Source organism: Mesoplodon bidens (genome assembly GCF_964165515.1).
Source record: "Mesoplodon bidens genome assembly, chromosome: 19".
NCBI classification, from domain to species: domain Eukaryota; kingdom Metazoa; phylum Chordata; class Mammalia; order Artiodactyla; family Ziphiidae; genus Mesoplodon; species Mesoplodon bidens.
The window spans coordinates 53,100,425-53,125,827 of NC_138179.1; the positions used below are offsets into that span (position 1 = coordinate 53,100,425).

At 38.0% G+C, this 25,403-nt stretch overlaps 1 protein-coding gene across 3 annotated transcripts in view; it reads left to right on the top strand.

Moving 5' to 3' along the window:
• The window catches only part of FBXL20 (F-box and leucine rich repeat protein 20), a 96,005-nt gene that overhangs the window by 64,560 nt on the left and 6,042 nt on the right, over nucleotides 1–25,403 (top strand). For all 3 annotated transcript variants that reach the window (XM_081219755.1, XM_081219754.1, XM_081219756.1), the window contains exons 4-11: nucleotides 1,846–1,920; nucleotides 2,506–2,600; nucleotides 3,085–3,153; nucleotides 15,636–15,731; nucleotides 17,368–17,494; nucleotides 18,783–18,857; nucleotides 22,451–22,581; nucleotides 24,514–24,574. In XM_081219755.1, the coding sequence (XP_081075881.1) occupies nucleotides 1,846–1,920; nucleotides 2,506–2,600; nucleotides 3,085–3,153; nucleotides 15,636–15,731; nucleotides 17,368–17,494; nucleotides 18,783–18,857; nucleotides 22,451–22,581; nucleotides 24,514–24,574 (729 nt within the window). The remainder of the gene's footprint in view (nucleotides 1–1,845; nucleotides 1,921–2,505; nucleotides 2,601–3,084; nucleotides 3,154–15,635; nucleotides 15,732–17,367; nucleotides 17,495–18,782; nucleotides 18,858–22,450; nucleotides 22,582–24,513; nucleotides 24,575–25,403) is intronic.

Genomic DNA, 25,403 nt, shown 5'->3' on the forward strand with positions numbered 1-25,403 from the left:
TACTCAGCATCAGAGTATTGTGCTTACCTCTGTTAAGTGGACTCAGGTTTTCCTTCAAATTTCCATCACCAATTTCCTTTAAAAAAAAAAAAACACCCCACAAAACTTGCCATAGAAAATCCACCTCATCTTGCTAACTTTACTGTAATTTCTACATCCTAAAAGCCATACTAAATCTGTATCTCAGCTATTTAAGAAACAATCAGGCCTATTTTGATGATTTCTATTCATGACAGTTCTGTTCCTGGTACCTGAGTGGTTGCCCTAGTCATGGCTGGTACAAATGAGTAGGGTTTCTTTTTTGTCTCCATATGAAGCTGAGGTCATCATTGAGAAACAAAATTCCCAGACCAGTGTCTTAACCTGTTTGGTTGCAGAGTCTCATCTCAAGAATGTTGATTTGAGTGAGTTTTAATTGTTGTTTTCATGTTCAGGTTCCTCTTCCTTCTTAATGTGTTTTAACTTAAAAGGAAGCACAATGCCAATTCTCATTAAATCTGTACAATTGGAACATCAGTAGTTAGCCTGTTCTTCTCTGTACTTGAAGTATTTAGTTAATTTGCTTTAAAAAAAAAAAAACTCTAGAGAGGAACCTGTCATTCCTAATTTTAGTCTCACTTTAGCATGTGTCCTGCTTGCTGAAGAAAGTAGTATAAGGAAATGAGAGGTATCAAATCAGAGATACAGTTAGCCCAAGAATCTAGTAAACATATGATCTTTAAAAGTTTTATCTCTTGTCTCCCATGGAGCCATTTAAGAAACTGTTGGAAAAATATGAAGCCAGAAAAAGAAAAGTAACATTGAAATCCTGAGAAAACCTTAAAGATTTCTATAATAATAACTTTGTTTACCCTCATACCCCGACATCTTTCTTACTGATTGTGTGATAGTTACCTGGGGCTTATAAGTGTATCTTCAATTTCCGTTTTAGAATTTCAGTATCGAATCTGTGTTTTGAATTGTTGTACTAAGAGGTAATATTCTAAGTTTATAACTTAACAGTGTTAAGACTTTTGTGTACACTTTAAATTTAGTAGGGAAAATGTTTAAAGGCTTTCTGATTAAAATACAGAACGATCCTCAAAAGGTTAACTCTTAGTGGAGTCATTTTTCACCTTATCCTGAAAGGTTGAAAATCTTGGAAGCTTTCTTGCCTCCCTTTAGGTAATTAAAGGAATGTATGAGAAGTCTTAAAACTCAGTGTTTAAAATTACCACTGAATCAAGTTGGAGGGAAAGATGACCAATTGAAAAACATGCCTGAGTGAGCAAATTGGTAATGAGGAAAGCATTAAGTCTCTGTCACGTATACTGAGAAATGATAGTGTCTTTTGTAAATCCCAGGTCACCATATCACAGTTTTGGGTCCAAACAAGTGATGCTATGAATAGCATATTTTTATTGAACATGGCATATGTATTGAACACACTACATTCAGAGTGCCGTCTTCTTTCTTTGGTTTCACACTCACCTCGTTCCTAGTTGAGGGATAGAGTAACAGACTTGCTTTTCATTAGCTGGATTATTTCATTTTGAGATTGGAAACTCAAGTTAGAAAACAGTTTCCGGCTATGATACTTACCACAACCTGTTCTTTCCCCAGCCCGCTAACGTAAGATCTTTCGTAGCTACTAATTTCTGTACCCACTCATTTATGAGATAATCTACTTGGAGAATAAAGTATGAATCAGAAATAAGACTCTGACTTTTTGTGAGTTAATGTTGGAGGTGCTAAGAAATTTTTTGGTCAATTTCAATCATTAGTAGGTTGAATTGTGAACTTGAATTTTGCTGGCTTTTCCCCTTCATTTCAGCTTCTGTTCATTCTGTCTCTTCTTCAAAATAGGCCTGGAATGTTCTGGCTCTGGATGGCAGTAACTGGCAGCGAATTGACCTGTTTGATTTCCAGAGGGATATCGAGGTATGACTGTGTGGTGTGTGACCCCATCTCTCTCGTTAGAATGTAATTGCAGCATATAGGACAGATTAGCCCCAACCACATAAATCTCCTTTCCCTGGAGAGACTGTTCATTTCAGCGCATCTGAGCTTCATGGGAACTTGCAATTTTCCCAAGAACTGGTTCAGTTTTTGAGAATGAGCAGAATTATTTTACTGAAATAATACTAAGTTATTTAGTATTAATAGGACTCAGAAATTTTTGTTTATATTTTTGTGGTGGAAATGTGAACCTTTGTTTGCTCTTTTTAAGGAAGTCTTTTCATATTTGTTTATTTAAAAATAAGTGGAGGGCCTCCCTGGTGGCGCAGTGGTTGAGAGTCCGCCTGCTGATGCAGGGGACACGGGTTCGTGCCCTGGTCCGGGAGGATCCCACATGCCGTGCGGAGCAGCTGGGCCCGTGAGCCATGGCCTCTGAGCCTGCGCGTCCAGAGCCTGTGCTCCGCAACGGGAGAGGCCACAACAGTGAGAGGCCCGCGTACCGCAAAAAAAACAAACAAACAATGTGGTGGCTTATCTTTTTTGTACACCTGTCTTCTTTTTTTACAGGGCCGGGTAGTGGAGAATATTTCAAAAAGGTGCGGGGGCTTTTTACGAAAGTTAAGTCTTCGTGGTTGTCTCGGAGTAGGAGACAATGCATTAAGGTAAAAACATAGCTATCGATTAACTGATCTTCTTGACTGAAGTGAAGAACAACACCGAACACAGCACTGTCTCACCCAGAAAAGGCTGGAATAGTTTTCATATTCCTAAGCTATTCTGAACCCAAATACACGTTCACTGCTTATAACACAAATATCCAGTAGTGGGATGTGTGGTTTTGAGAATAAAACAAGAACAAGTGCTCCCCAAAAAAAGCCAGATTCCCCATATTATAAATGGTTCGTTTGGAGCCTTGAGTAAATTTTTTTAAGTTTGTTTACTCGAAGTTAGGATAATTTTAACTTTGGTTGACAAAAAGATTGATGTTTAAAAGTTTATGGTTGAAAAGTAATTTATTCGTAATTGTGAACAACTTTTTGTACCAGTAATATCCATTATTACCACTATTGGTATCTTCTGTTATTTTTTTAATGCCGAGAATTGTGCCTGTTTTACCTCAAACCCTTTACTTTCTTTCCTGTAAAGGACCTTTGCACAAAACTGTAGGAACATTGAAGTACTGAATCTCAATGGGTGTACAAAGACTACAGATGCGTAAGTATTTTGTTTTAGAAGGGTAAGTCATAACCTCTTGTGTCCTGCCTATACTAGCTTTTAATGCAGACTACTAAATATATTTAGCAAATTTCATTTTGGTTTTATAGAGGAAAGATGTTTAAATTTAGAAATGGAATAAGATACTTATTTTAGAATTTGGCTCAAATTCTGTTTTGATATTTAAAAGAAAACTTAAAATTGTAGTCAGTGAATGTGCAGTAGGGAATACTAATATAGGACTACTTATATTTCAAGAAGACACTAGTAGCTGTCATTCAAAAGACACATAAACAGGTGATTCGATAAAAAGATGTAAAGTCTTAAACACAGCTTAGAGTAATCAATATAGAGAGTGTTTATTAAATGACTCTTTAAAAGTACAGTGTCTTATGTCAGTCACAATATAAAAGAAAGAAAGCATAATCCTCCATCCTTTAGAGTTTACTGTCACAGACCCAATAGACATAGAAGGTAGACATAAAAAACATTCAGCCTAAGGATCTATTGGTAGTAACATGTATCAAATAACATTTAAATATTATGTAGGGAAATTGTTGCCTATTGGAAGGTGAAGATGTTTACACAGGGAGTGGCCAGGATTAGTCCGTGGATCCTCCTGTTTTTCAAAAAGGCCTCATGAAAAAAAAAAAAAAAGGCTTCATGAAAGAGATGGGCTCTTTGGAATTGCTTGAATGAGGGAAAGTAGAAAACACTCCAAGCACAGGGTACACATTGTTTATTTTATTGCCTTCTTTGAGGTTACAACTGGTTAACTTTTTTGTTTTTTAATTATTTTATTTTACTTATTTTTGGCTGCGTTGGGTCTTGTTGCTGCATGCGGGCTTTCTCTAGTTGCAGCGAGCGGGGGCGACTCTCCATTGCAGTGTGCGGGCTTCCCATTGCGGTGGCTTCTCTTGTTACGGAGCACGGGCTCTAGGTGCCCCGGCTTCAGTAGTTGTGGCACACGGGCTCAGTAGTTGTGGCTCACAGGCTCTAGAGCGCAGGCTCAGTAGTTGTGGCACACGAGCTTAGTTGTTCTGCAGCATGTGAACTCTTCCCGGACCAGGAATCGAACCTGTGTCCCTTGCATTGGCAGGCGGATTCTTAACCACTGTGCCGCCAGGGCAAGTCCCACAACTTGTTAACTTTTAATTCAAGAAAGTGTCTGAGGATTTATATTTTCAAAAGAAACAATGGAAAAATCATCAAAAGTGAATAAAATGGTTGCTTATGGGGAGAGAAAAAACATGAAGAGGCAAGAATGAAAGGGAGACCTCTGAAGTATCATGTTTTGTAATTTTACTTTAAAATTAAATGTAAGTATTTTATATAATTGAAACGTGGATTAAGTCACACAAAAAAATAATAAAAGCAGTCCCTAAAAATTGAAAACAAAATAGAACACAGGAACCGATCCATATCAAGTTGGAGGTATAACCACACAGATATTACTTCTACTGACTTTTGATTTCTTCTGAAAAATTTAAATATATGCCAATCTAGACAAAATAGTATAGTGAACCTTTCACCCAGCTTCAAACTGATAACTGAGAACCTGTCACTTTATGGCTAGTCTTGTGTTTTCTATACCCCTGCCCTTTTTTTTTTTTTTTTTTCGGTACGCGGGCCTCTCACTGTTGTGGCCTCTCCCGTTGCGGAGTGCAGGCTCAGCGGCCATGGCTCACGGGCCCAGCCGCTCCGCGGCATGTGAGATCTTCCCAGACCAGGGCACGAACCCATGTCCCCTGCATCGGCAGGCGGACTCTCAACCACTGCACCACCAGGGAAGCCCCCCCTGCCCTTATATCTTACTCATTTTATCTTATTTTGAAAAAAGCCCTAGACACTGTATTATTTAATCTGTAAATATGCATTTCTAAAATATGCATTTCTAGGGCTTCCCTGGTGGCACAGTGGTTGAGAGTCCGCCTGCCGATGCAGGGAACACGGGTTCGTGCCCCGGTCCAGGAAGATCCCACATGCTGCAGAGCGGCTGGGCGCGGGAGCCATGGCCGCTGAGACTGCGCGTCCGGAGTCTGTGCTCCGCAATGGGAGAGGCCACAACAGTGAGAGGCCCGCGTACCGCAAAAAAATAAAAATAAAAAAAAATAAAAAATAAATAAAATAAAATATGCATTTCTGAAAGATAAAAACTTTTAACATAAGCACATTAACTTTACCACTCCTATTAAAAAGAAACCATAATATCTTAAACTTATCAAATAAGCACTGGTTAATGTTCAGAATTTTGCATGTTCTAGTGACTTTAGAAATACAGTAAGTCCCCTACATACAAACGAGTTCCATTCCAAGAGCATGTTCCTAAGTCCAGTTTGTTTGTAAGTCCAACAAAATTAGCCTAGTTACCCAACTGACACAATCAGCTGTGTAGTACTCTACGGTATAGATTTATAATACTTTTCACACAAATAATACATTTAAAAAAACACAAAAAATAAAGAAAACATTTTTAATCTTATAGTACAGTACCTTGAAAAGTACAGTAGTACAGTACAAGAGCTGGCATACAGAGGCTGGCATCGAGTGAACAAGCAAGAAGAGTTACTGACTGGAGGAAGGGGAGAGGAGGTGGGAGATGGTAGAACTGAAGGATCGTCAGCAGTAGGAGATGGAGGGCAAGCTGCAGTTTCACTCACACCTGACATTGATGTAACACACGTTCGCATCTTTGAAAGTTCGCAACTTGAAGGTTTGTATGTAGGGGACTTAGTGTATATTAAACATAGTTTAAAAGAAAAAAGATACAAACTTTAAAATCAAAGGTGGAGACTTCTGCTGCTGATGATTACAGTCACTGCCCTCCTGCTGTAAACAACTCTAAAACTGTACAAAACATAGAAAACAAGCAGTATTAGATGTTGGACAACATGCAGAGCAGGACTGAGAAACAAATGAGGTGAGCCTTATGATTGCCCTGGCTTTCTGCTTGGTGGCATTTTCGAGATAATGGCACAAGGAGAAGGAGCCCAAGCACAGCACAAAGTTTGGCTGATTTGAAGAGAAAGAGATCAGAGTTCAGGGAGACCAGCATGGCTAAATATGTGTCTGGAGAGCAGGGAGCTACTCAAAAAAGGGCTACAGAAATCTACACAAATTTGGCTGAATAGTAAACCATATATACACATATTGAGACCCCACAAAGCTGGGCAAAGAACATCTAATAGGGAAAGAACAATTACTGGGAAACTGTGAACTGAAGAATTGCCAGAGTTTAAATAAGGTTGGGAGAAGTTCTAACTATCCAAAATGGAGAAAGCGCATTGAACACCTTGGGACATTTAATAGAGACTTCAGAAAGGTCACACCTTGGTAGTGGAGCTAAACTAGACCAGCCCTAATAAAGGCTAAAAGGAAAAAATTTAGGATCAAATTGATTCACAACTAATTTAACTGCCTGCTAAATCAAAACTCAACATTCTTTAAAGAGAGACACAAAATCTAGATGCTCAGCAATGTGTAGCATACAGAATTTCCAGCATTCCATCAAATATTACAGTACATGCAAAGAAGCAGGAAATGATACCAGAAGACAAACCAGAAGAAAAACCAGGCAATAGAAACAGACCCAGAAAGGACAGTTTATAAAATTGACGAGCAAAATGTTTAAAAATAGCAATTACAAATATGCTCAAGAATTCAAGAAAACTTAAAGATAATATGGAGATTGAGAGCAAAAGGATGGGGAGGGACTTACCTGGTGGTGCAGTGGTTAAGACTCCACACTGCCAATGCAGGGGGCCTGGGTTTGATCCCTGGTTGGGGAACTAAGATCCCACATGCCGTGGGGCAACTAAGCTTGCGTGCTGCAACCACTGAGCCCATTGCTCTAGAGCCCGTGCTCAATGAAGAGCCCGCACACTGCAACAAAGACCCAGTGCAGCCAAAGTTTAATTAATTATTTTAAAAAAGAAAATTTCTCTTAAAAAAAAAAGAGTAAAAGGATGGGGGACTTCCCTGGAGACCCAATGGTTAAGACTCTGTGCTTCCACTGCAGGGGGGTGATGGTTTGATCCCGGATTGGGGAACTAAGATCCCGCATGCTGCGTGACATACCCCCCCAAAAAAAAGAGTAGAAAGATGGAAAAAGATATACTATCACAAACACTAATCACAGGAAAGTTGGAGTGGTTATTAATATCAGATGATGTAAACTTCAGGAAGAAGAGTAAATGGAAAGTTATTAAATAATACCCTTCTCTTTCAGTAAAGATAAAACAGACAAAAAAAAATGGAAAAGCTATAGAAGACTTGAGCAACACTATCAGTGAACTTGTCCTAAGTGACATAGAATGCTGTACCAGAAAACATGCTTTTCATTACTGGGATATTCAATAAGGTATACCAAATAATCAGCCATAAAACAAATTTCTGTAAATTTAGAATGATCAAGATCATATTAGTATATTCTATGGCCTCAACAGAACTAAAGTAGAAATCAAATAGCACATACCCGGAAATTTTGAAAATGAAATATCACCCTTCTGAATAACCTATGAGTCAAGGAATAAATTACAAAGAAAATTACAAAATAAGTTTCGCTGTGTGATAGTGGCAACACAGTATTCGAATCTTGTGGAATGCATTGAAGGCAGTGCTTAGAGCAAAATGTATAGCTGTGAATGCTTATCTTTTTCTTTTTTGTGTGGCTGTGTTGGGTCTTCTTTGCTGCACACAGGCTTTCTCTAGTTGCGGCGAGCGGGGACTACTCTTCGTTGCGGTGTGTGGGCTTCTCATTGCGGTGGCTTCTCTTGTTGCGGAGCACGGCTCTAGGCGCACAGGCTTCAGTAGTTGTGGCACGTGGGCTCAGCAGTTGTGGCTCGCGGGCTCTAGAGCGCAGGCTCAGTAGTTGTGGCACACGGGCTTAGTTGCTCTGCGTCATGTGGGATCTCCCCGGACCAGGGCTCAAACCCATGTCCCCTGCATTGGCAGGTGGATTCTTAACCACTGCACCACCAGGGGAGTCCTGTAAATGCTTATCTTAAAAGAAAGGTTTAAAATCAAATCTTCCACCTTTGAAAACTAGAAAAAGAAAAGTAAATCTACAATAAGTAAAAGGAAGAAAATAAAAAAGATAATGGTGGAAATCAATGAAATAAAAAGTGGGCATAGAGTAGAGAAAAATCCATGAAACCAGAAGCGGTTTCTTTGAAATAAAATCAATAAGCTTGATCGACCTCTGTCGAGATTAGTCAAGAAAGAAGACACAACTCACCAGTACCAAGATTGTAAAAAGAAATATCACTAAAGTTTCTACACAGATTCAAAGGGTAATAAGAGGATGTTATGATCAATTCTATGCCAATAAATTTGACAGCTTAGATGAAATAGATAATTTCCTTGAAAGACACAAATTACCAAAACTGTAAAGAAATAGAAAATCTGAATAGCCTTATATCTTTATAAACTGGATTGGTGATTAAAAACCTTACCACCAAAAAGTAAAAACAAAAACAAAAACCTCTAGGCTTGGACAGTCCTGAATTCTATCAAATATTTTAGAAAGGAATAATCTTTCAAAAAAATAGAGGAGGAGGGAAAACTTTCTAACTCATTATATGAGATCATCATTACCATGATATCAAAAATAAAATAAAAATTATGGGAAAAGGAAACTACTGGCCAATATCCCACATGCACATGTAAAAATCTGTAACAAAATATCAAATTGAACCCAGCAACATATGAAAAGGGTAATAAATCATAATCAATTTGGATTTATCTCGGAAATGTAAGGTTGTTTTAACATGCAAAATCAGTCAGTGTTATTAAGTTCCAGCTTAATAACAGATCAAAGAAGAAAAATCACATGATCATCTCAATAGATCCAGAAAAAGCATTTTACAAAATTAAACACCCATTAAGGATAAAATCTCTAAACAGACTAGGAGAAGGTAACTTCCTCAACCTGATAAATTGTATATATGAAAAACCTAATTTTAACATTGTATTTAGTCATAAAATACTGAACACTTCCCCCTAAGGTCGAAACATGGATATTAGGTCTACTACATCTATTCAACATTGTACTGGAAGTCCACCTAGGACAGTAAGGGAAGAAAAAGCGGGGTCATACAGATTAGGAAATAATTTTTAAATGTCATGATAGGGTTCTAGCAAGTTCACAGGAAACATGGCCAGTATGCAAAAATTAATTCTGTAGCCGTAAACCATCAACGAACAAATGGAAAATGAAATTTTCAATATAGCAACATTTGTGGTAACATCCAAGAACATAAAATACTTAAGGATAAACTTAATAAAAATATGTGCACGTTACATACACTGAAATCAGATTTCTAAAAATTAAAGGAAAGTAGGTCTTAAAAGTTTTCATGGACTTCCCTGGTGGCGCAGTGGTTAAGAATCCGCCTGCCAATGCAGGGGACACGGGTTCGAGCCCTGCTCTGGGAAGAGCCCACATGGCGCAGAGCAGCTAAGCCCATGAGCCACAACTACTGAGCCCACAGGCCACAATTACTGAAGCCCACGCGCCTAGAGCCTGTGCTCCGCAACAAGAAAGGCCACCGCGATGAGAAGCCCACGCACTGCAACAAAGAGTAGCCCCCACTCGCCACAACTAGAGAAAAGCCCTTGCACAGCAATGAAGACCCAATACAGCCCAAAATAAATAAATAAATATTTTTTTAAGTAAAAATAAATTTAGAGATCTGTAGCAATTATCCATCCAGTCTGAAGAACAGAAAGGTTAAAGAAAAATGGACAGAGCCTCAGAGACCTGTGGAACAACATCAAGAGTAGAATGTGAATGAATCCCAGACAAGATAGAAAAAGGCAGGAAGAAAAAAAAAGTGAGAAATTAATGGCAGAAAGCCTCCCAAATTTGATGAAAAACGTTAATCTACAGATCTAAGAAGTTCAGTGAACCCCAAGAAGGATAAAAATATCCATACCTAGACATGTTAGGGCCAAACTGTTGAAAACTGAACACAGAAATTTTTGAAAGCACCAAAAGGAAAATAACTCATGTATACAAAAAGAATATTTGATTAATGGGTGACCTAATCAGAAATCATGGAAACCAGAGCCATGTGACATATTCAGTGTGCTGAAAGGAAAAAAACAAGAATTCTGTATCTAGCAAAACTGTCCTCTGTAAATGTAGGCAAAATAATGACATTCCCAGATAAACAAAAAGGGAGAGAATTTGTCGCTAGTAAATATGCCTAGCAAGAAATAGTAAAGGAAGCCCTTCAGGATGAAAGGAAATAAATACCAGACAGTAACTCGGATCCATAGGAATTGGTAAATGAAAAGCATCAGAAACGGTAAATGTGTGGGTAAATCTAAGACTCTAATTTTTTCATATCTTCTCTTCACTTCTTTAGAAAATAGAAGATTGTATAAAGCAATCATTATAACATTGTATTGTTAGGTCTATAGTATATATATAGAAGTAATATATGAAATATATTTGAACATATGAAAATAATAGCACAAAGGAGAGAGGAGGAAACCATTATGTACTGGAGCAAAATGCTTGTGCTTTATGAGAATTAAGTTATTGGTTTGTTTGTTTTAATTTATTTTATTTTTTTGGCTGTGTTGGGTCTTAGTTGTGGCACGTGAGATCTTTGTTAAGGTGTGCAGGATCTTTCGTGTGGTGCGCGGGCTTCTCTCTAGTTGTGGTGTGCGGGTTGTTTTTTTCTCTCTCTAGTTGTGGAGTGTGGGTTCCAGAGCACGTGGGCTCTGTAGTTTGCAGCACACAGGCTCTCTAGTTGAGGCCCATGGGCTCAGTAGTTGTGGCACGCAGGCTTAGTTACCCCATGGCATGTGGGATCTTAGTTCCCCAACCAGGGATCGAACCTGCATCCCCTGCATTAGAAGGCAGATTCTTTACCACTGGACCACCAGGGAAGTCCCTAAGTTATTGTTTTGAAATAGATTGTGGTAAATTAAGATACATATTGTATTCCATGAGCAGACTATAAGAAAATAATTAGGAAAAAAAGATTAAAAGTCAACAGAGGAATTGAAACAGTACACTTAAAACAAGAAAACAGTAAAGGAGACACAGAAAAACAAATTCGAAAAAAGCATGAAGCAAATAGAAAAGATTGCAAAATGGGAGAGAAAATCCAACCATATCAATAATTTTATTAAATGTAGACAGACTGAACTCTTCACCCAAAAGACAGATTATCAGTATGGATTAAAAAGCAACACCCGGGGCTTGCCTGGTGGCGCAGTGGTTAAGAATCCACCTGCCAATGCAGGGTATGTGGGTTCGAGCCCTGGTCTGGGAAGATCCCACATGCCACGGAGCAACTAAGCCCATGCGCCACAACTTCTGAGCCTGCGCTCTAGAGCCCACAGCACAACTACTGAGCCCACGTGCCATAACTACTGAAGCCCGTGTGCCTAGAGCCGGTGGCCCACAACTAGAGAAGCCACCACAATGAGAAGCCCATGCACCGCAACGAAGAGTAGACCCTACTCGCCACAACTAGAGAAAGCCTGCACACAGCAACAAAGACCCAATGCAGCCAAAAAAAAAAAGCAAGATGCAACTATGTGCTGTCTACAAGAGACATGCTTTAGAGTCAAAGACGCAAATAGGTTGAAAGTAAACAGATGGAAAAATGCATACTATGCAGATAGAACACTCCACCCAATGATTACAGAATAAACATTCTTTATAAACATACTGGAACATTCTCCAGGATAGAGCATAGATTGGGCCACTAAACAAGTCTTAATCAATTTAAGAAGATTAAAATCATTCAAAATGTGTTCTCTGACCAGAACTAGAGAATTAAACTAGAGATTCACGACAGAACAAAATGTGGGAAAAGCTCAAGTATTTGGAAATTCAGCATCATGCTTCTAAATAATTTTGAACTGAATGAAAATGAAAAGCTACCAAAATTTATGTGATTCAGCCAAGGTAATGATACAGCTCTGCATTCCTATATCACAAAAGAGGAAAGAAAGAAAGCTCAAATCAGTAACAACCTTCAACTCTAAGAAAATAGAAAGAAGGGCAAAGCCCAAAGCAAAAAGAAGGAAAAAATAAAGATTAGATTGGATATCAGAGAAATAGGAAACAAAAACAGTAATAAAATCAATGAAACCAAGAGCTGGTTCATTGAAAAAAGTTTTTTAAATTGACAAACCTAGGCTAAGAAAATAAGAGAGAAGACTCAGATTATCAAAAGCAGGAATGAAGGAGTTCTAAGTACTTTAGCCAAAAGACAGATGAAATGTTTATCAGGTAAATACCATAAATAACTTCATACTAACAAGTCAGACAACCTAGGTGAAATGGACAAATTCCTGGGAAGGCACAGATTGCCAAATTTGACTCAACAGAAAAATAGACAATCTGAATAGATCTAGAGCAAGTAAATTCAGTAATTCAAAACTGTCCCACAAAAAAAGCCCAGGCCCAGATGACTTCACTGGTGAGTCCATCAAATATTTAAAGGAAAAATAACACCAATACTCAAACTCACTCATAAAGTAAAAGAAGAAATACTTCATAACTTGTTCTCTCCGGCCAGTATTTTTCTGATACCAGAAATATCTGATGTCAAAGCCAAACAAAGATATCACAATAAAAGGAAATCTACTGTATTCCTCAGGAACAGAGATGCAGACGTACTTAACAAAATTTTAGCAAACTGAATCCAGCAACATATAAAAGGGTTGGATCTTAACCAAGTGGGATTTATCCCAGAAATACAAGTGTGGTATAACATCTGAAAATCAGTTAATGTAATAGTTCATAATAATTAGTAGAATAAAGCAGAGATCAACAAACTTTTTCTGTATGGGGCTGGATAAGGAAATATTTTAGGCTTTGGCCATATGGTCTCTGTCACAGCTACTCAACTCTGCCAATGTTTTACAAACATTGCCAATGTTTTACAAAGTGGCCACAGACAATACGTAAACAAATGAGCATGGCTGTGCACCAATAAAACTTTATTGCATGGTGCTGAGATTTTAATTTCATTTAATTTTCACATGTCACAAAATAATATCTTCTTTTGATTTTCTTTCAACCATTTAAAAATGCCCAAACCATCCTTGTCTTGTGGCCATATAAAAATAGGCAGCTGGTGAGATTTACTGCCCTCCGGAATAAAGGACAGAAACCACATGATCATCTCACTATGACAGCCTCTAAAATGACCCCCAAATAACCCCTACCTCCTCATATTTGCACCTTTGTGTAATCTTTTCCCCTTGAGCGTGGACTGGACCTAGTGACTCATTTCTAACAATAGAATACTGCAAAAGAGATTGGATATCTCTTTGGAGATTAGGTTACAAAAAGACTGTGACTTCTCTCTTGCTCTACTTTCTTCTCCAGCTCTGGGGAAGCAAGCTGCCCTGTTGTGAGTACCTCTGTGGAGAGGTCCATGTGGCAAGAAACTGAGGTCTCTGGCCAGCAGCCAGCAAGAACCTGAATTCTATCAAAAACCAAATGCGTAAGCTTGGAATTAGATTGTCTAAGGTCTGCCAGCATCCTCCTCAATGAGCTCGGAAGGGAATCTGTACCTAGTTACCTTTGAGATGATTGCACCTGTGGCCAGTGGTACCTTGATTGTAGCCTTGTGAGAGACGCGGAGTCAGAGTCACCCTGCTAAGCCGCCTGTGCCTATGTTCCTGATCCGTGAAAACCATGAGATAATAAATAATTATTGTTTTAAGCTGCTCATTTCTGAGGTAATTTGCTATGCAACAGTAGATAACTAATACATCATTAGATACAGTAAAAGCACATGACAAAATGCAACATTTATTTGTGATCAAAATTTTAAACAGGGAATTCCCTGGAGGTCCAGTGGTTAGGACTCAGCACTTTCACTGACAGGGCCCGGGTTTGGTCCCTGGTTGGGGAAGTAAGATCCTGTAAGCCTCCAGGCGCAGCCAAAAAAAAAAAAAAATCAACAAACTAGGAATAGAAGGGAGTTTCCTTAATCTGATCAAAAGCTTCCATGAAAAACCTACTGCTAACAGTGTACTTAATGGTGAGAGACTGAATGCCTTACCTTACAGTCAGGAGCAAAGTGAGCTTCTATTCAGCATTCTACTGGGCATTCTAGCCAATGCAATACGTTTACAAAAAAAAAAAAAAAAAAGTGCATACCAATAGGAAGGAAGTAAAACTGTATTTTGGGCACATAACATAAATCCGAAAGAAATGCCAGATTTCTACTCTGAAAACTATAAAACATTACTGAGAGAAATTAAAGAAGATGTGTATCAAGAATATGTAGAGAATTCTTACAATCAATAACAAGGCAATCCAATTAAAAATAGGCCTGGGACTTCCTTGGTTGTCCAGTAGTCAAGACTCCATGCTTCCACTGCAGGGAGCATGGGTTCAATCCCTGGCTGGGGAATTAAGGTTCTGCATGCTGCGCTGCATGGCCAAAAAAATAAATTAATTAATTTTTTTAAAAAAAGGCCTGAGCACTTAGACATTTCACCAAGGAAAGAGATGAATGGTTAACAAACACAAGAAAGAGTGTTCATTACAAAATTGCAAAATAAAACCACAAGATGCAATTTGACAAAGGCATTTATGAGGCAGTTGAGGAAACTTGAACACAGACTGGGTGTCAGACATTAAGGAATTAAAATCCTTATTTAGAAATATGTCCTGAAATATTTACAGGTAAAATAATATGTCTGGGATTCTCTGTAAAATACTGGAACAAAGAAAGGAGAAAAATAGATGAAATAACAATAGGGTTATTGATAAATGTCAAAGGTTAATGATGGTACATGTGCATTCTCTGTTATTCATTCTTGAGTATATTTGAGATTTTCTGTAATTAAAAAAATTTTAAATGAGGAACTTGACCACTGTGGGAAAAGAGCCTTTAAGGAATTCATAAAGGAAAGCAGGCAGTAATTTACATAACTTAGTTTGTTTCAGCCCAGCACTGGTCCATCCTCTGTATACCTTGCAAAAATCCGATTTTTTCATTACTGCCATGCAAAAGGTTATCTGAGCAGAAAGAGATTTAAGTGAAAGAGCAGAGACAGAGGTTTTGGGCTTCATGTTTCACCACTTGCTGGCAGGTACTAGCAAGCTTTCTGGTGTTCCTGAATTTACAAAATGCACGTAGATCTCTTATCAGCACAAATGTAGTTTGCTGTCAGTAGCTACTAACATTTCCAAATGTGAATCAGGCACCATCTTCCCCTCATGCACATTCTCATAAACAGCACAGCTTTTTTTCTCCTTTGTGAACCTGCCTCTTCCTCAGCGTGAAAGGTCCCTGGATTTATAACTGCTTTTATTTGGGGTGTGGAAATTTTACAGTTCTTGTAACACGTGAGAGTCATGTATGATATTCCAAGGATGTGTTCTTATTTGTTTATTGAGAATTGTGTATGATATTGGTATATCATACTAATATCCTTAGTAGGATGTGTTCTTATTTGTTTATTCATTATTTTCTCCTTTTTCCATTTTTCAGTACATGTACTAGCCTTAGCAAGTTCTGTTCCAAACTCAGGCACCTTGACTTGGCTTCCTGTACATCAATAACAAACATGTCTCTAAAAGCTCTGAGGTAAATTTCTTACAACAAGAATGTCCAGTAATCAGAACAGATACTTATTTTTTTATTAACTAAAATGAAGTTGGAATTGAAGGAAACTATGTTTTATAGATACGTACTGTAGTTCAAAATAGATCTTTTGTTTTACTACTTGCCCAAATTACAGGACACATTCAGGTGAAATGATAGAGGTAACTAGGATTTCTGAACAGAATAGTACAGTTTGTACATGAATGAAGTGCTTAGCAGGATTCTGTATATATAGTAAGTGCTCAGTAAGTTTTCATTGTTTTAATGTTACTGTATTTTTTAAAAGTACATTACAAAAAGATATATCTTAAAAGGAGGGTGAAATGCCCAATGTCTTTGTACTTTTACTTTTTTATCAGCCTTTTATAAAAGATCATGGTGCCATGTATTAGTTACATTTATGAATAGTAAGAATTAAGCCATTAAAAGATGAAATGTAAGTTTAGTTAAGTAGAGTGTTAAGTAATCTGAAAATGTGTCTCCTATACCTTCCTTATGAGCACTGAACACATGTATCTAAGGCTGGTGTAGGATAATAAATAAGATAGCATAGCAGCATTTATAGTTCATAAGTAATTCACATAAATGATCTCATTTATTTTGAAATCTTGTGAGGTAGATAGGACCGACACTCTACAGATAAGAAAATCTAAAACATTTTTGAATGCCGGGTACTGTGATTCAACCATGGGAGGTAACTGAATAAGATACTATTGCTGCCCTTAAGTTGCTCAGAGTCTCGTAGAAGAAAAAAAAAACTAAATGTGTTGTCATATTACAGCGGGATAAGTGCTATGGTAGAAGTGAGTGCATTAGTTTGGGGAGAACATAGAAGGGCTACTGCTAATCTTGGTTTAAGAGAGGTTCTGTCAGGCTTCCCTAAGTGACTTGCCTGAAGTCACACTATTAATGTTGAAGAATGAACTTGAACCAAGATCCCCTGGCTTTATTTTATAAAACAATTAAAGCAGTATTTTCCAAAGAATGCCATAGAGCTTGGGATTCTTCCATAGTTTAAATGTGAAATCAAAGATCAAAGATGAAGCTAGTGTTTGATAGAAGGCAGAGATCTAATAATACAATATATCCTAAATTCAGCCTGTGGAAACTATACCCTAGATACTTCCCAAGAGAGAGAATTTACAGATCCTTTGTAATTTTTTAAATAAAAGTTTAAATGGCCTCATTATTACTTTGATAAGTACTTGAATTATTTGATAGAGAATTTGAGTTTGAATCTGACTCTTCATTAATTACTCTGTTAACTTGAACAAGTCGCTTAATTTCCATTTCCTATATAGAGACCGTTAAATCTGTGATAAGTGCAAAAAGAATATACTTTGAAAAGTATAAACCTCCATAAAAATCTAATGTATCTGAAAAACAGCATTGTGCTTGAGCTTGTTAGTTAAGGTGGATTTGAGCTAGCCCTCCTAGTGACGTAGTCCCACGTGAACACCACAAGTGTTGATAAATGCACCTTTTGTTACAGAATTGCCTGTATTCTAAATCTACATTAAGTAAATATGTCCCCAACTAGATGGCCAATAAAATGAGACTTTGGTGCCTTTGGAATTGGATTTAGTCATATGTTTGTTTCATTTTGTTTTATCCTAAGTGAGGGATGTCCACTGTTGGAGCAATTAAACATTTCCTGGTGTGACCAAGTAACCAAGGATGGTATCCAAGCACTAGTGAGAGGCTGTGGAGGTCTTAAAGCCTTATTCTTAAAAGGCTGCACACAGGTAATACTCCCTGTCTTACTTGTGAATGATAGAGGCACCATGAACTTGGTGGGCAGCCCAAGATGTTGGCTTGAGAGATATGTAGTAGTTGTGTATTACTGACCAAAGACCCATGCTTACCAAAAATTAAAGGGTTTTCCCTAGAGTGAAAAAATAGAAGAATTAACACCTGCCTGACCAAAGATAAATTTTTGAGGGGAGGCAAGACGGGAAGACAAAAGCGTAATACGGAGCAGGTGCCGCAGGCAAGAAGGGTTTCATGTAGTTTAATCTGAAAAGACAACTTGTCACGTTGTCACTGCCTGAGACCTTGAACTGGATAGGCAAGGAAGGCAGTCTTGGCAGTTTCCACTAGTTGTTTAACTACCAAGAGCTTTTCTTAAATGTGCCAAGTATACAGCAACCTACATTTTACAGTGTTGATGCTTATTTCCTGCCAGTCACATCACAAATCCAACATATTTTGTCATTAAAATTTTTAATATCTCAGTGTTTTACAGTGGGAAAAAAAAAGGAGTTGATATGGTAACAACACCTGGAAGGAAATGATCAAGAGTGGGTTTAGAAGTGACTGACAGAGTAGGGCTAGGCTCTTATTACCTTATTTTATTAATGGTTGCTAAAACCATGCCTTGTATTCTATTAAAAAATGCCCTCATTCTTTCACCATGAAGGTAGGATTCCCACGGTTTGAAACAGAGCTTTGAAAGTATGACCGCCTTAAAACAACAACTTGAGCTCCTGGTTATTTATGGAATCCTGAAAAATATTGATTGGGATGCATCATTATAGTCAATGACTTGCCATCTGTTCTCCGCACTGTATGCATAGCACTGATCTTCCAGCAGCAGATAAACTACAGATTTCTTTCTCAGCTCCTGTTCCCCAAAGTTTGTTGTTAAGAAACTTTACAGGGAGTGTAGCAATGTGAAGGTTATTTTAGTTTCAAAATCCCTCAGCAAAATGCTGCAAGGCATCTTTAATTTATCAGAAGAAAAATCCATAAACATTAGGCAATGTTTATTTTATCTTTCCCTTGATTTGGTGATAATATGAATTTGACGTGGTCAGAACTGATAACAAATACTGATAACTGTACTAATTATTTGAATTACACGTCTATATGATCATTGTTCACTGTTTCTGGTTCATTTGTTCCTTTGAAAGTTGGTTGGCTATATTTAGAATGTGTTGATGAATGTGTACACTCTTAAATCTTTAAGATTTAAGGTTTTAATATTTTAAACAATGTCAGTAATAATTTCTTCTCTCTTTTTAATCTTTCTAGCTAGAAGATGAAGCTCTCAAGTACATAGGTGCACACTGTCCTGAACTGGTGACTCTGAACTTGCAGACTTGCTTAGTAAGCAGTCCTTCCCATAACTCTTCTGTATTAGTAATTCATTTCAATAATATTATTGTAAGAGTTTCAGTCATAAAGACCAGTAGTTTGTCTACTTCAACCCTGGGGACGCAGTAATCATAGATGACTTTTTAAATGCTCAACAGTACTCGCCTCTAGGGGCTTTGACATAGATGAGATAGAGGGTAGCTTATACAGAATTCCAAATAAGCTAAACTGTAGCTCCACCCCTTTCTCTTCTACTTAAGAAAACTCTACTTTTTAGAAGTAAATTTTTCACAGACTTCGGCATTTAAAATATTTTTGGTAAATTAATTGCAGTCACACTGACTAACATCTATCAGGGAGTAATGACTATTGGGAATCATTGATATAAGCAGATGACAAGCAAAATGTACCCTTTAAATTATTTTCAAGTAGTATTTGTAGTTCACATTTGGCTTGTTTAGACTATCAGCCTTTTTTGTGTCTATCCCAAACCCCCTGAATTTTGCTCAGAGAATTTGCTGAAACTATTCAGGATCCTAGAACATTGACAATACACCTTTAGCTTTTTCCTCTTGCCTTGAAAATTGCATATGTGTGTTGCCTTGGAGTGAGAGCCTCTCATAGCAATGAAAAAAGTTGGTGAGGGTTTTCTTTGTTTTTGCTAAGCCTTCTGTGTATAATACTCTCCCCTTCTTGTTTGGTCACCTGAAACTTTAGAGCATAGTGGTTGTTTAGTTTAAAGGTGACACATATAGGGCCACGTTTTGTACAAGTTAAACACCCTGGGGCTTCCCTGGTGGCGCAGTGGTTGAGAGTCCGCCTGCCGATGCAGGGGACACGGGTTCGTGCCCCGGTTCGGGAAGATCCCACGTGCCGCGGAGCGGCTGGGCCCGTGAGCCATGGCCCCTGAGCCTGCGCGTCCGGAGCCTGGAGAGGCCACAACAGTGAGAGGCCCGCGTACTGCAATAAATAAATAAATAAATAAAATAATAATAAATAAACACCCTGCCCTCCCAGCCCTTAAGGGATGGTGCTGATAGCGATCTGTTTCAGAGGCTCCTAGAGACTGAGTTAAAGGAATGATATTTTGATTTCCATAGTTGCTAACTACCAGAATTTGCCTACTTTCATTTATGAAACAAATATTTGGCCTGAAAGAAAGATCTTACACAGCTATCGTAAACACGAAACCATCATCTTACAGTGACAAGAAAAAACTGTTCTTGCACATCTTCAGATTTTATTTATATACATACATAAATACACACGTGCACTCTGTGTATGTGTGTATATGTTATGTACGTACACACACATACATATAAATACATATATACCATACCTACTGTTTGCCATTTTAGTTTCATTTCCTTTATCCTTCCAGCAGACAGAAACCAATTGATAAGCATAAAGAACCAGCTCTGTCATATGTTTATTTTACTGTTTACCTTCACCCAGATCATAGGGCATGAGTCATTCCTTCTGTCATTCTGTACAATGTGATGAAATGATTCTCAGCATTCATGACACTTCTTGAAGTTTCTGCCCAAAACTATTGAAGTGACCAAAGTACACGCTTAATGCCGTCTCTTTTTCTTGACTAATTTGAAAACATAAAAGTTTAGTAGGGCTTCCCTGGTGGCATAGTGGTTGAGAGTCTGCCTGTCGATGCAGGGGACACGGGTTCGTGCCCCGGTCCGGGAAGATCCCACATGCCGCGGAGCAGCTGGGCCCGTGAGCCATGGCCGCTGGGCCTGCGCGTCCGGAGCCTGTGCTCCGCAACGGGAGAGGCCGCAACAGTGAGAGGCCCGCGTACCACAAAAAAAAAAAAAAAAAAAAAATTTAGTAGATTTTGCTTTTTTAGCAATTTAAACTATTGGTAATATGACTTTCTTCCTCAGTAATCCCTTATAGACTTCAAAACATTAAGAAAGAAAAGGCAGCACAGCCCTCCCAGTATTTTGTTGATAATGTGTGACACACACTCCATTGGCCTGCTAAATATGCACGTTTATGGATTGCTGCTTCTCTCTTTATTTACATTTCTTTCAGTTATCCTTGTTTAGTAATAACTGTACGTCACATTTGTGTGGCACTTTAAGGTACTTCTACATGTTTACATGCCTCATCAATTTAGTCTCATGACAGATCTTGTATCTGCCTTAGCATCCATTTTTCATCTGTATGTTGTTTCAGTTCTATAATACTGAGAACATACTGATTTAAGCAGTGAATATTTAAAGTTTGATTTTTTTCTTCAGTTGTCCTTGCAACCTAAGAATACTGTTTGATTAAACAGAAATGACAGGAGAGCCTTATTCTGAGGCTTACACAAAATTAGCAAATCTATCAGGACAAATTAAAATGCTGATCATATCCAACATGTTAAGATGTTTATATATGACATCTTTTTTTAATGTAACATCTTTTGTGTTTTTTCATTTTAAAATAATTTAAAATAATAATTTAAAACATACAAAATTATATTTGAGTTGGATACAACTATTTATCTCCATTAAATTAAGATAGTCTTTTTTTTATACATCTTTATTGGAATATAATTGCTTTACAATGTTGTGTTAGTTTCTGCTGTACAACAAAGTGAATCAGCTGTCCGTATATATATATCCCCATATACCCTCGCTCTTGAGCCTCCCTCCCACCCTCCCTATCCCACCCCTCTAGGGGGTCACAAAGCACCGAGCTGATCTCCCTGTGCTATGCAGCTGCTTCCCACTAGCTATCTGTTTTACATTTGGTAGTGTATATATGTCCATGCCACTCTCTCACTATGTCCCAGCCTCCCCTTCCCCCACTGTGTCCTCAAGTCCATTCTCAACATCTGCATCTTTATTCCTGCCCTACCACTAGGCTCATCAGTACCAATTTTCTAGATTCCATATATATGCGTTAGCATACAGTATTTATTTTTCTCTTTCTGACTTACTTCATTCTGTATGACACACTCTAGGTCCATCCACCTCACTACAAATAACTCAATTTTGTTCCTTTTTATCGCTGAGTAATATTCCATTGTATATATGTGCCACATCTTCTTTATCCATTCGTCTGTCGATGGACATTTAGGTTGTTTCCATGTAGGATAGTCTTTATATTATAAAACTAAAATTTAGAAATAAATGGATTTATGGTTGATATGAGATCACAGCTATGATCCACAGGTTGTTTCATTTTTTTTAAGTAACTTAATATCAGTATCAATTTTGAACTTGTAAATGCATTTATACTATTAAAATACTGCTGTTTTTATCTGTTTTTCTAGGTTTTAAAATCATTTAATTGAACCTACACCATGATGCACCCCATCTGTTCCCAGTTCTGTCAGTCCCATTAGATTAAAAGAATCCTGTTATAGCTTCTTCCCTTTGCACCAGAAATGAGCACAGATTCTCTTGAAAAGTAAATCAAAAGGAACTGGAAGGAAGAAACAAAGTGTATTCATTTTCTTTTAGGTCTGCTACATGGTTAATATCAAATCTGCTTTTATTTCTTTTTGGCACTTATTTCACAGAGGTAACTTTCTTCTCTCTTTATCTTCTGCCAAGTTACTAATAACTGTGGGTTTTTCCCTCTTGTTTTTTTTTTAGCAAATCACAGATGAAGGTCTCATTACTATATGCAGAGGGTGTCATAAGTTACAGTCCCTCTGTGCTTCTGGCTGCTCCAATATCACAGACGCCATCCTGAACGCTTTAGGCCAGAACTGCCCACGGCTTAGGTAAACATTTCTTGTTTATCTCAAAAAATCAGGGGAAAGGAGCAGTGGCCTCCTTCACTCATCTTTATTCCTTGGAACCTTGAATTTTTTAAGGTAGGCACTACAGGGCCACTACTACCCTTTCAGATGCGCACCTACCTGCTTTGTACCTCATTTGATTACATGTAATTAGCCTGAACCAAGGGGATAGTAGTCCTCATTTTCTGCTTCTTGGCTGTCCCTACTAGAAAAGTATCAACATTTTATCACATTACTTGAGAAAAGAAATGAAGACATTTTCTCTTATTAATGCTTTCATATAATTCCTTTCTGAAGAAAGTTTTTAGAAGCCCACCCTGTGATCATTTATATTGTGGTAATGATGCCAGGTACATAGCAGGGAGTATTTAAAGAGAAAAAACAGCTCCTCCTTTGTGCAGATGGTCTTTTAAAGCAAGCTTTATTTCTCTGTGGCTCCTCATCTCTACCTAAATACAGGATTGGCTGAATATTTACTAAGAATGCCGTGTTAGCATGCACATGGTATCAAGCCCATATTGATTTTGTAAGAGCACACGGCACACTATTTTGTAATAAATAGGGATAATCCCCATATAACTTTTTTGTTCTTTAAAACAAAACTTATATTGTACTTATGATCTATTGAACATCAGCCACTGTTTTAAATTATTTACAAATATTAATTCATTTAATCATCATAACACCATATAAGCACTGTTATTATCTCTGGATTATAGGTGAGAAAACCGAAGCACAGGTCGAGTAACCCGTTCAAGGTCTCACAGTTAGTAAGTGCAGGAGCAAGTGTTCAATCTCAGGCAGTGCAGCTCCAGAACCTATGAAACCACTTGTCTTACACATAAGAATCATTGTAAACCAATAAAAACTTTCTTAAAACTTTTTTGTAATCACCTGGCCATGGGCCTTCGTAATCTCGGAAGCCTAGAGTAGAATACTCTCCAGGAGCTGAGGAGGTAGCCAGTCTTCTCTCTAAAAAATATTACATAGTACCTTTTTCTGTTTTAAAGACAGGGATGTTCAGCTCCATTCTCCTTCATGGTTTATTTTATTGTTAGAAAAGAAAGGCTCTCAAATGTGATCCTTAAAAGTTGGGTTCAGTCAGGTCATACTTCCCCATTAGATACAGTATTTTAATTGATTGTCAGTTGATAATGATTCCTTATACTTTAGCTTTATTTTTTTTTCAACTTCTGTAGTAATTTGTAAGCAAACATACAATGTTCTTTGGTACTGTCGTGCAGACACCACCAGACTTTTCACAAAGAAGAGCTACTATTTTTGATTCCCCAGCCCTGTGGTTGGTATTTAGGGTGGTGTTCAGCAGTTCCTGATAGGGGCTCAGCTGCCCTCTCCACTGGGCCTCCCAGGGAGCCTGTGGGAGGAGGCAGGAAGCTGAAGGGTATTTTTTCATAAGTATGGAATTTCGTATTTGGGACAGGCCTATGATTAACCAGTCCCTTCATAGTATTTTGAAAAGCGATTTAAATCTTAGGGAGCCTACATGTAAAATAGGGAAAGAGAATAATTTACTTCAGCAACAGATTAACTGAGACAGAGTGTTTATCTCCATCTCCTTTGTTTTCTAGGAGCAGGCTGCCCTCTGGGGGTAAGCAGTATGCCATCAAGAAGGCTTTTAAATGTGTTTCTCATGCATTTTGGCATTAACTACAAGCTTCTATTATATTCTTCTGATTGCATCACCCTAAAATGTGGTATTTACAGGACCACTTTATGAAGACTCCATGAAAATGAATAGCAAGATCTGTATACAGACTTGCTTAGCTGTGAATGTAACTCCGTGTTATATAGTCCTTAGGGAATGAGAGGTTGTTTTCTTAAATTCTTGCTGTTTTAATAAACCCAGTTTTCAGGGACCAATGGGTTGACTTTCACTTTGTCTTTTTTTAACAGAATATTAGAAGTGGCAAGGTGTTCTCAACTAACAGATGTAGGCTTTACCACTCTGGCCAGGGTAAGTGTTTTCTTCAGGTTCTGTAGGTTTTGTTCAGGGTTTTTTTTTTTTATTTCAGAAGAATGAGCAATGAGGGAAATGTGGAATGGCAGCAGAATTGAGGGTGTAGGATGTGGGGGGACGTCTCTGTGGCTGGTGTTCCTGAGCGTCCTTGGGCTGCAGCTACAGGCAGCTAGCTGCTCTGGAAAGGCAGACGTGCATTGGAGACCATGACATTCTTTCGTGAGACTTGATTTTCCGCCTCTTCGTAAGATTATAAGTTAAACTAAGTGGGAATTTCCTAGTGCTTTTGAAAGAAGGTTATTTGGTATGCAACTGGTGGATGAGAGTAATGTTGAAAGAAATATATAAGCCTGATTTAAATGGAGAGGTTTTAAGAGATTTTCTGTATTCTCCACAAGATTTTAATACATGGAGTGGTTTGTAAATCACTGTATAATAATAGTATTTAAAATTATACCATCTTTGACCAGTGTAATGGAACATGGGAAGGGCATTTGCTTTCAGGCAGGTCAGTGGAATTCTAATGGGGTGGGGGGGCAGCCCATGGCATAACTAGATGAGGACATACAAATTCCCTTGATACAAATACAAAGAAACCATTTTCATTAAATTATTTTTGGTTGAAAGGATCTCTGTATTAGTTCAGTATCAATGTTCAGGAAATTTATTCCCTTGGACTTTTAAGATGTTAGATACTTTAAGTGTGGAATAATCGAGAAATTTCACGGTGATAAAGGCCTTTTAAAAGTGTGTAATTAGGGACTTCCCTGGTGGCGCAGTGGTTAAGCATCTGCCTGCCAATGCGGGGGACGTGGGTTCAAGCCCT